The sequence below is a fragment of the Notamacropus eugenii genome, chromosome 1, assembly GCF_028372415.1.
Source record: "Notamacropus eugenii isolate mMacEug1 chromosome 1, mMacEug1.pri_v2, whole genome shotgun sequence".
NCBI classification, from domain to species: Eukaryota; Metazoa; Chordata; class Mammalia; order Diprotodontia; family Macropodidae; genus Notamacropus; species Notamacropus eugenii.
In genome coordinates, this window is record NC_092872.1 from 152973822 (window position 1) to 152986318 (window position 12497).

Consider the following 12497-nt stretch of genomic DNA (forward strand, 5'->3'; position numbering starts at 1 on the left):
TTTTTGTGAGATCAAAATGTATAGAGAGAAAAAAAGAGAAAAACCATATTTATGTCTGTATAAATTCACAACTGTAGCAATAGATAGCATGTCAGTTTTTAAAAATTCAGCAGCTTCGCAAAAAACTTCACCAGCGAATGTATAGAAGTTATTGTAAGAAAACATTGGGGTCTTTCATTCAACATGCCGGGAAATCTGTGAGCTTTTTGCATCAGACATTTCTTGGGAAAGAGGAATTAAACAATCTTAAAATAAAGCTTAGATTAATCTTCACAGTGTGGGACTCCATTTCCTAAGTAGGAAGCATTACTTTTAATGTTTTAATTTCCTACTATCATGTGTATAGAAAGAAGCATATAAAGTTGTAAGACTTCAGGGAAGGTCATTCTTTTTGGTTTGAAGAGATTTCTAATACTACAAACTCCAGCATTCGATACATTCCTGATTAGGTTTATGCAAACAGTAAAAATAAAAGCATATGTATATATATATTCTGTTATCTGAAACATCAAAATAATTAAGGCCGAATTGTTTGGGGCTTGAATTGTTCATTCATAATTGATGTTTTCTAATATTGTTTTTATCACAGTACCGGTACACGGTTGAGACAGCCAAGTAGTACAGTACATAGAGCTCTGGGCTTGGAGTCAGGGGGGCCTGAGTTCAAATTTGACCTCAGACACTTAGTAGTCATGTAACCCTGGGCAAATCATGTCTGCCTCAGTTTCTTTAACTGTAAAATGGGAATAATAATTGCACCTACATCCCAGAGTTGTTGTGAGGTTCAAATGAGATAATATTGTAACGTGCTTAGCACATGGTAGGTGCTTAATAAATGTTTGCTCCCTTTTCCTTGTACATATTAGGTACTCAATAAATGTTTAGTAGATGGATAAATGGATAGAAAGTTTGAATAATATTTTATTTTTGTTCTCTTCCCCCACCCAAGGCAAAAAAAAAAAATGATTGGGTATTCAGAGCCTTAGTCAACTTATGGTTTCATTATTTTAGCAAAGCAGAGAAGTTTGAAATGGAACAAAGTAATTTCCCCCAAATGTGCTTGTCACATATTTCTGAAATATTAAATCATGATCTAAGGGAAGGAATGTTGGCCCTAGGAAAGAGATAACAAAAAACCTAGGCTCTAGGCCCTCTGTATCTAATCAGTTACACAACTTTGGTGAAGGTATTGAGCCTCTGTGGGCCTCAGTTTCCTCATCTGTAAAATAACAGGCTTTTGAAGTACATGGTTTTTAAAGAACCTTTAAACTGAAGTAAAATGTCCTGTGTGAGGACTCTTAAAGCATTGTTGCATTCTATTGTATTAAATTGAAAATTCTCTTACAAATGGAAGGACGTTGAGCCCTGCCACCACTCTCACTATTCTTCCTCGTCCCACTCCCATTTTTTCATATATTCCTCCTTTGGTATGAGGTAACGGTGGTGATATGGGTGGGAAGACTTTTAGATTCATTGTTAGGCATAAAATAAAACCTCCTCTGAATGGTTTGGCATCACAGAATGATTTAGTGCCCGCCCAGATTTGTCATTCTGCTGTGAGAGGCCACACGTTGCCGTAGTTGCTAACAGATGGCAGGCATTTACTAGACCTCGGCAGCAGAGCTTTCGAGTTCATGGATGATCTCTTCTGCTCACAGGCACAAAGCTGATGGATGTTTTGATCAGGTCAGTGTTGTGACTTTAATGAATAGAATATTCAGGTTCAAAGGTAGGGTTTACACTTCATGTAAAACCTTCATATTCTACCATAAGCGATTGAAGCGATGGCCCATGAAAATGCATACCTTAGCTGTTGATGCTTTGAAGAATGTGCAAGTTTACAGGTCATAAACACACACTGAGAAATTGGTAAACAGACTTCTATTTAAATATATAACAGAATAAGCTGTGCTATTTCTCTCCTTCCTCTTCTTTGCCTTTCCTTGGCAACCCTCCAGTTTCAATTAAAATCTCTCCTTATACAAGAAGCTTTTCCCAATCCTCCTTAATCCTGTTGATTATCTCCAATTTATTTTATGTATATATATTTCCATATTGATATACATGCATTTATATATTGATATATATACATATGTCTACATGCATCTATTTAGAGATATAAGCATTTGCAGATAATATGTGTACATAAATCTTTAATGTAAATTGGAGATAATATAGATATCTAAACATGTGTATGCATATGTATATGTTTATACATGTGTTATGTATGTATTGTTGCATGTCATTTCTCTCATTAGACTGAGTTCTTTGAGCACAAGGACTGTTTTTGCCTTTCTCTGTATCTCCAGTGCTTACCACGCCATCTGGCAGAATAGGTGCCTAATAAATGTTTATTGGCTCGACTTTAGCCAGAGTATGTAGCTGTTTAGATCATTTGGACTGCCATTGTAGTAAAGTGATGCATGTTGTACTTCGTCGAAATGACAGTAACTTATAAACAACTTTGTTGAATGTATGTTGGGGAGGGGGATAATATTCTTCAAAGTCAGATTAACTATAAGCAAGAAATATTTCTTGAATTGGGTTATTGAGGATGGATTGATTTGAGGTGTCCTCAAGTCTTTGGAGATCATGTATATGCACAAATGTTTTATGGAGTCAGGAAGACCCGAGTTCAAATTCTACCTCAGACACTTCATGGATATGTGGTCTAGGTAGGTAAGCCACATAATAATGTCTTTTAGCTTCAGTTTCCTCATCTACAAAAGTGTGATAATAATAGCACCAACTCCGTAGGGTTGTTGTAAAGATCAAAGGAATTAATACTGTAAAGTACTCTGCAAACCTACAAGGATTATATAAGTTTCAGCTGCTGTTATCAGCATCCTCAGCATCATTTTTATTACTTGGTACATTGTTCCAGAGGGCTGCCTCACCAGATCAATGTGAATAGCCTTTCTACTCATGTTTTGGCTGTGTTAATGATTCTAGTCAAGTCTGACAAACCCACTTTTATTTAGAAAGGAATCCTTATAGTGTAGTAACTTATATGCAAAGACCATACATGTGAATGGAATAAGTTTTTCTTATATTCTTGTTAGTTTCTCCTTGCTGGAGAAAATACAAAGAGTGATAAAAATAAAATAATGTGACAGACCATTTGATCTATAAATACAACTATCTGATGGGTTACTGCACAGGAAGACATACATGGTAGATGTTGGCTTTAATTTTCTGAACGTGATTTTGGTATTTCCTACCAAGAGCAGGGTCTTAAAATTACCTCAGCCTAAATTAGAAACAAGATTTTAGATCTGAGGTTGAAAACTGTCTCCAGATCTAACATTGAGTTAACCAAAATTAAGAGCAATAGTGCTACTTCACCATATGTCTTAACCTCCAGTTCAGTTGGGGTTAGCATTTGGTCTGGAAAACTTATGTCATTGAGTCTGAATGGCAAGCGGTGGCTAAGACTTTAGTGATTTGTGGGGTCTGATGGTGTGGTTCTGGGTAGTTTTGGCTGAGCAGAGCTCTTTTAGCTGTTTGATTATTTCTATTAGGCTAATTCAGTTAGTTTGTCCATTCTCTTACAGTCAAAATAATTGACAACACAGTTGTATGTATAGATACATCCTATGTGACTTGAGGAGCATTACACTAGAATCTACCTGTCATTTCCATTGTTTTCATGTGTATTGTAAAAAAAAACAACAAATACACCAAATATATTTCAGTTTTACTCTTTGAATCTACCATTTCGCTGGTATGGTTTTGTATTATTTTCATTAGACCATCAAGGAGCAACACAGACCCCCATGGAAAATAGCATTTTATTTATTTAAAGAGAGATCTCCCATTTCTAAATCATTTTCCCCTTTTTCAGTTTTTAGTACTTGTGCTTTCCTTCCTAAAATGTTAATACAATACTAGAATTAGAGCTAGAAGAGACTTTAGAGATAATTGATTTTAATCCTTTAATTTTTACAAATGAGGAAACTGAGGCTTAGCGAGGCTAAGTGACTTTCTCATAGTCACATACCTAGTAAGTGTCCGAAAGGAGATTTGGATCCAGGTCTTACTAGCTTCAAGTTCATCATGCTAACTACTACATTGTGCTGTTACTTGTTGAGACTAATTTCATACCAGAATTCTACATCTCTGGATCCCCAATTAAAGGGTTAAATTTAGTCATAATTGACAACTTGTATATTATTTGGAACACAGTGGGTTTTAAAAACATAATATTATGAGTGGTGACCAAAACAACTTATATCCTTGCTTCGAAACTCTGAGAGTATAGTCATGCCTCTCCCTTATTCTACAGAGGTTGTCACCTCAAACAAAAATACTAAGTGTAAATATTGCCTCTATGCTTTTGCTATTATATTTAGGTAGGTAGGGTAATGAGGAGGATCAGAATGGATGTGAAATTCTAATTCTTTTAGTAGAAAACACCACTAGAGATTTTAGAGTGAAGTCACTGCCTTGTTTTAGTAACCTGCTTCCCTCACTTAGCCCATCTTTAATTTTCAGGGTCGCCAGGGCTTGGGCTCCATCTTTGTCTGGGCATCAGGAAATGGAGGAAGAGAAGGTGATTACTGCTCCTGTGACGGCTACACCAATAGCATATACACTATCTCTGTCAGTAGTACCACAGAGAATGGCTATAAACCTTGGTATCTTGAGGAGTGTGCTTCTACGCTGGCTACAACCTACAGCAGTGGAGCATTTTATGAAGGAAAAATCGTAAGTTCTACGTGCTTCTTTCTAATCACTTCAAGAACTTATGAAATGATTTGTAAAATTTCCACCTTGGGCTTTCCTTGGGAAAGATAGTTGATGTTTTATGTCAGATGGGCAGAACAGAATGTTTATTCTGTCATCAGTAACTTCGTTTTACCTCAGAATTAGCTATTTAAATGTAAAGATAAGTCATAGAACTTTGAAATTCAGGAAAGAAGAAAACAGATTCATTTCTACTTTCTTGGGCTTTCTTTTTGAAATTTATACAAAAACCCAAAATCCACAGGGTTTCCAGTATCTAAAAATAGTGATTATGAAGCAATTTAAATAAACTATCAACTCTGGCAAAAAAAAAAAGATGGTGGACAGAAGGAAAGATGGTATTTCATGGGAAGTTTGACCTAAGCAAATCAACTTCCATGACTAGTGATCAAAATTATCTAAGAACTACCTCATCAAGAAAACACAGATCTCCTTGTAAGAGAAAAACATGGCAGCAAAGGTCAACACCTTTGCTATTTAGATGTGTAAAACTTAATGGAGAAGAAAGGAGGATGAAAACAGCATCACCTCGCAAAATGTAGCAGTTGAAAAAAGCAATCCTAAAGAGAGTTCAGCAAGAAATCCAAATATATTAAAAAATCCCAAGAGTATTTATTTGTATATGAAACCAAAAGAGGCAATAAGCAATTCAAAGTAGAACAGACCTATTAGCATTTTTATGGTCATCTATTTTTGAACAGGGGCAAATATCATTACTACTACATTTAGATTCTGCCCCCTCAGTACCTGATGTACCTTGTGAAAAAGTGACTAGGTCACTTAAGAAATCTGAAAAAACAAAAAACAAGTCCATAGAACCAAACGAATATAGAAGAATTTTTTGCTAGAGAAGCATAATTTTGAGAAACTTGGGGATCAATTTTCAAATTATCTTAAACAAAGGAATAATATTTGGTACCCTGAATCCAGGAACCTTGAGAATAGCAATGCTTCCAGCCCTGTCTGTACTTTCAGTCATCATCTTGGGAAGCTCCCCCCAGGGGAAGCTTCCCTGGCAACTTCTCCTGCAGTCTGCTGCCACTACAACCAAAGACCCAGAAAAGGAAGTTCTGGCTACCAAAGTCCTTGGCACTGTCACATACACATATGTTTTTATCAGTGGAAGTGACATTAAGGACATCATCTTTGCTGCTGCAGCCTTAGGACCATAGGATGTTTCCATCTTACTAGCAGGTGAAACTTTCTGCATGCTGTTTCCTGCATTAGAACTTGAGCTCCTTGAGAAGTAGATCTCTTACATTTCTGTTTATATCTCCAGCACTTAGCACAGTACTTTGCATACAATAAGCACTTTTTAAAAAAAAATTATTTATTAAAATTTTAACGTATAGGATAAAACAAGCATTTCCATAATGTAGTATAATAAAAAAAAAGACTGCACATGAGACTGTAAATCTATGATGTACAATTTGCTACTCCTTTTAAAGTTAACATGTAAATTTCTTTTTTCCTCTTTTTTTCTTTTTTCTCCCCTCCTCCTCATGCTAGAGATGGCTACCATTAGACACACATGTGTATGTATATATATGCCATATATAAAAAAAAACATACTACTTCTATTTATCAGTTCTTTCTCTGGATGCAAGTAACTTCTTCCTTCACATGTCCTTATATAACTATATATATATATATGTAACATATAACTATAAAGTTAATTTGGGTATTTACAAGTCAAAACGACTTATTCAAAGTTGTTCTTAAAACAATATTGTTATTACTGTATTCAATATTCTCTTTATTCTACCCATTTCTTTGTTATTATCATTTCTTTGTTATCTCATGCAAGTCTTTCCATGTTCTTCTAAGATCATCGAGCCCATCTTTTCTTATAGCATAGTAATATTCTATCATGATCATATACCGCAACTTGTTTAATTATTCTCCAATTGAGGGACAACCCCACAATTTCTAGTTCTTTGCCACCACAAAGAGAGCTGCTATAAAAATTTTAGAATATATAAATTCTTTTCCTTTTCCCCTAATTATCTTTGGAAACAGATATAGTAGTGGTATTGCTGGGTCAAAGTATATAGGCAGTTTAATAACTCTTAGGGCATAATTCCAGATTACTTTCCAAAAAGCACTTCTTAAATGTTTTATTTTTTCCACTCATTCATCTATACAAAATGTTGGAAAGGATAATAGATTGTTCTTTTATTATTAAAAAGTGACTGAGGGGTAGCAAGGTGGTGCAGTGGATAGAGCACCTGGCCTCGAGTCAGGAGGACCTGAGTTCAAATCTGAATTCAGCCATTTACTATCTGTGTGATTCTGGGCAAGTCACTTAAACATGTTTGCCTCCAAACAATTTTTTTAAAGCAATTCAAAAAATAATACCATCTAGCGTATTAATAGTGCTTTAAGGTTTGTAAAGCATTTTATGTATATTATGTCAATTGATCCACTAGCTTATTTGATCCACTATCATCTCCATACCTACTTACTCATCTCCTTAAACTCTGACTGAGAATGGCTTATGCCCCCCCCCAAAAGAAATCAACTTAGTTTCTGCCCCTCGTACTTCACAAAGCACTTATATCCTTATGATATATTATAATATGTTATGTTGTACCACAAGTTACGTATCATGGAAGTGTCATGGAAGATATTATGTAGAAAAATCCAAACAAAAAAAAGGATTTCCCATTGATGGTAAAGTTCCCTAAATATTCTTGTCCACATAGGACATTGTAACTATTATTTCAAGACTGATTCCTCAAAACTTCAGGAAATCCATTGTAATATGAAAGGGATTGAGTATATCCACTGAACCCTTCCCCCGCAAAAATACTTGCTACCGGGCAGACAGTGACATGGAGCTGGACAGGGGACCAATTAAGGTAGACCAGCAAAATGTATCTTAGATAAGACCTATATATGATCAGTGACCAGGGTCTAAAATTGAGCAGGAGAGAGAAATTGGCCTGTATTGCTTTGGGAAAAATTGTAGAATGCTTTAAGTGATTCCTAATTTCTCATCATACACAAATCTCATTTCTTTAACACCAATGTTTTGGTAGTGCTACATGACTATGAATTGTAGAAAGCCATGGGAGAATCAAACTTTACAAATAATCCAAAGGACAGCAGAAATCCATCAATCAATAAACATTTATTAAATACCTTCTATATGTCAGGCACTGTGCTAAAACTCTGGGGATAAAATAAGAGGCATAAGACAGTCTCTGACCTCGGGGAGCTTACAAACTAATGAGAAAGATAACGTGCAAACAAATATACACAGGTCAAGTTATATACAGGATGAATACGAAATAATTAAAAGAGGGAAAGTACTGGAATTGAGGGGTTTAGGGAAAGCTTCCTGAAGGCCATAAGCAGGTTGGGGCGCTTACTAACAAGAGTTTGCCCAAGATAAATAAAAAGACATTATTGACAACACATAAGATCATAAAAGATGGTGGGCCCATCATGCAGTGAGAATGAAAGATAATATAAAAACAGCAGAATTGTTCTATTAATACCTTCTGTTTAAAAATTAAAAAGAATGGGAAAAAGACTTCCAATGTACTGAATGGATTCCTGAAAATGACTTATGGAAATACGCAGACAGGAATTGCACAGGATGAGAAGATGTGAAGGGACTGTGATCTACGTCCATGAAATAATGCATTTATCAAACGATATCAAGGTGGCCATGGTCAAGGTGTTTCAAAACTGTGATGCTGCAAAAAGATAGTTGGACTAGGAATTAGGAGATCTAGGTTTTAGTTCTATCTCTTCCACAAAACTGCTTTGTGATCTAGGGCAAATTGTGTCATCTCTCTGGCCCTCCGTTTCCTTATTTATACAACCAGAGTGATGGACTAGATGTCATTTTTATAATTGAAATTCTATGTTTTGCTTGGCATTCTCTCAACAAGTTCAATTTCCACATGTAAATGGAGTGAGGAAAAGATACTACTCTTTGTTGGGTGTTTAGAGACAGACTTTCACTTTGATACCTCTTGAATGTCCTCTATTTTCATCAATTATCCATTGATAATTATAGGGGTTTTTCCTCTGTACATGAAAGTAGTATTTTAGAATTTAAATCTATAAACTCATGGGAAATGAGCATTAGTTTAACTCTGATCTATCTAAACAGTCTTTTAGAACAATATTTGGGTGGGTTTAAAGATTGATATTTTACTAACTTTTTAAACTGTCTTAAATTTAAAATTAACACATAATTCAAATTATTGGTTATTAAAGGGGTTATTTTACACATGGTTAGGCCAAAACTGTAATGTTAGACAGAAACAGTTTAATTTTAAAGCTCACTAGCATTGCTTTATTACCCCTGCTGCTGAGCCACATCTTTAGAAATTATGTGCAAATTTATTTTTATGTTTTTCTGTAGAAGCACATAAGCTTCCTGTTCTGGTCTGCTCTGAACCAACCAGAAAGGTCAGCTATAATAGCTCTCAGCACAGCCTGGCAATGACTCTGACTAGTTTACTATGTTATTAATTCAATGTAGTATTTTATTTTTCTCTTGGAATATATGTTCCCAGGATATGCTGCTGAGATTGTGAATGGTGTCCTTATCTACTGGCTCCTTCCCTGCTGCCTTGCAAACTGGCCTGGGGCTTACTTCTCCATCCCTAGAAAACCTTTCCTTGACCCTGCTGTACACTTAAGTGCTTATCCTCTGGCTCTTCTCCCTTTCACAAACTCCTTAAAAAGCTGTCTACACTCATTTCTTCTAACACTGTCACTTCTTATTCATTTTTTGATCCCCTTTCTGTCCCTAGGGCTTCAATGAAACTTATCTCTGTAGCTGAGTGATCTCATAATTGCTACATTTCCTAGCCTTTTCAAAGTCTTTCCCTTTGTATTCTCTGCATCTTTTGACATTATAGGCGACTTTCCTCCTCCTAGATACTTTCTCCTCCCTGGATTTTCATTACATGTTTGTCTGCTGGCTTTCCCTCCTGCTTCTCTGATCGCTCCTTCCCAGTATCCTTTGCTGGTTAGGCATCCGTGCCCTATCCCTTAAGCATGGGTGTGCCTCAGGGCTCTGTCCTCAGCCCTATTCACATCTTAATGATCTCATCAGCTCCATGAATTCAGTGATCATTTTCATAAGGTGAACTTCCATGTCCAAATATTATCTAGTCCTCTCTTCCCCCTTAGCTCTTGCATTCCACTAATGACTTTCTTGAATATATCCACCCAAATATCCCATCCCAAACTCATTGTGCCCAAGTTAAATTCATTGAACCTACCCCTGCTACACATTTTATTATTACTCTTATAGGCATCAATATCATCAAACCACCTTGGGTCACAACCTGAGAGTCATTCTTGCCTCTTCCCTTTTCCTCACCCCTATATTCAATCAGTTGTCACATTTTGTAAACTGTCCATATAACACATTTTACATCTGTGTCCTTTTGGCCTGTAAGACTAACACCCTAGTTTAGGTCATCTTCACCTCTTGCTGAAAATTTTGTAAGAGCTTTTTACTTAGTCTTCCTGCTTCTAGCGTCTCCCTTCTCTGAGGACAATCATCTGGGAGGCTTCCTTCACAGGGATGCCCAAATCATCCTTAATTACAGGTGTGAATATGGCATATCCCTTACCTAGGAACCTTTGATGACCTCCTATTGACTCTAGGATAAAATACAAACTTTTCACTGCGGTATATAAAACTTTTCAGAACCTGCCTCCAGCCTAGCTTTCCAGGCTTCTTTCCCATTGCTTCTTATCATGCATTATGTATCTTTGACAAATTAGCTTGGACTTGACATTTCCTCTCCCACCACCTTGTCTTTGTATAGGCTGTTCCCCATGCTTCTCCCTCCCCTTTGCCTTTTAGAATGAATCCTTAGTTTATTTTAAGGCTCATGTGCCATTTACTATAGGAATCCTTTCTTGATAGGTGGCATAATATAGTAGAAAGATGAAAGGATTTGAGGCCACAGGGGACTTCCCACTTACTACCTGTGTGACTTTAGATGTCATTTAATCTCTCTCTCCTAACCTCTTTAAAATTAGGGAGTTGAAAAATTAATAATTTTTTTAAATGAAGGCATTGGACTAGATGGCATCCAAGTGCCTTGCATCTCCAAAACTGGGATCGTGTGATCTTTTTACTTACCTATAAACATGCTTAGAACATAAGAGCCTGGAAGGAAGGTACTGTTTGACTTTCACCATTCTATCCCCAGTGCTTCACATATGGTAAGCATTGAATAAATGTAAATGCTTGTTGAATGAAGTTGAATTTGGCCAAGTTTAAGTATTGACTTGCTCAAGTCTTATTTAACCAAAGCTTATGTTGAAGCCTGACACGGGCCTATTGACTGAACTAATGCCAGTTGGAGCATGTGTTAGAGTGTACTGTAGACTTTGTGCTGCTTAGATGGTATTTCTCAACTCATGGAAGCTGCGGCATAGCTTTATTTACTCAATAGGTGCTGCGTGTGTGCAAGGGTTAGAAAGAGGTAAATGCTTTGGTACAATTAAGACTTTCTTTTCTCTTAGACATGATGTGATAGTAAGAATTTCTTGTTTTCAGGGAGAATAGAAATAAGGGAAAATATGCTTAGTGGCAATTTCCTATGATATAATGATAGCTTGGGCAGTTTACACACACACACACACACACACACACACACACACACACACACACACACACACACCACTCCGGCATAGTAAAAATATCTCCTTTGTAACTTGGATTTCTAGTTTTATTCTTGGTCTTTCCATCTATCCATCACTCACAGCTGAGCTTTTCCATGCTCTTTCATAAGGAAAACTCTTACTGGAAATTGTAGAATTCTACTTAGCAAAACTAGGAGGAATGTATATCTCTCTGGCACATTCCCAGACTGTCCTTTACACCCTCCTCTTCCTCATTCTTTGAAAGATACTTGCCACAGCTCTTCTCATTTGTTTCCTACCCTCTTACCCAGCTGTCATAGTTATATTGGCAGGGATGGAGAGAGTGAATTCCCATGAAATCCCCCACATGATTTTCTGCTGTCCAAAGGATGTGGTCCGACATGTCAGTTTCCCTGCTTCACCAGTCTGCATACGTACTACCCCCTACATTTATACACCAAAACATTCATGAAGAGATTCTATAATACCTTCAAGAGCATCTGGCTGGGGGGTCATTCTGAAAGGTTATGAAGAATTGTTATAGAATTCTAAGTACTTAATGGGAATTGTACCCTTCAACTCATGATCCTCTGAGTAGGGGATCATCTGCCTTGCAAGTACTCCCCAAGATCCTTTGGCTTTTATCATTTGACCTGCTACTCTCCTTGGCTAAGCCTTACTCTGCCTTTCTGTAATGAACTAAATATAAACATGAACTTTCCTTTATGTCTGGTCTCAGTTAGATTGTGTGAGCTTCTTGAGAGGCAGAAGTGCCTGTTTTTGATTAGTATCCCCAGAACTTGATCCATACTAAATAAATGCTTAATAGATGCTTTTCCATTCCATTCTAGTGCACAACTGAGATAATAAATAATTCTTGGAAAATATAGCTGAAGATAGGCAATAACTTCCCAGACATTCATGGATGAATGCAACAGAAGTAACTCCCTAATGTTTCACTCCTACTAGAACAACAGTATCTAAATACCTGACAGGATAGGACACCATATGACAGACCAGTAGCTACCACAGCCTGAGGTCATAGAACTCAGGTTCAAGTGAAGTGGGAGTTCAGAAACCAGATTCCACATCTCCTTTCCTAAAAAGACCATAAACTCTTT

General features: G+C 36.6%; 1 protein-coding gene across 4 annotated transcripts in view; it reads left to right on the plus strand.

The window, feature by feature from the left end:
• PCSK6 (proprotein convertase subtilisin/kexin type 6) overlaps nucleotides 1-12497 on the plus strand; it is a 249589-nt gene that overhangs the window by 105745 nt on the left and 131347 nt on the right. For all 4 annotated transcript variants that reach the window (XR_011968543.1, XM_072616874.1, XM_072616871.1 and 1 more), the window contains exon 8: nucleotides 4495-4707. Coding sequence is in view for 3 of the 4 variants with exons in the window: in XM_072616874.1 (XP_072472975.1) it covers nucleotides 4495-4707 (213 nt within the window). In the remaining variant the exon portion in view is untranslated. The remainder of the gene's footprint in view (nucleotides 1-4494; nucleotides 4708-12497) is intronic.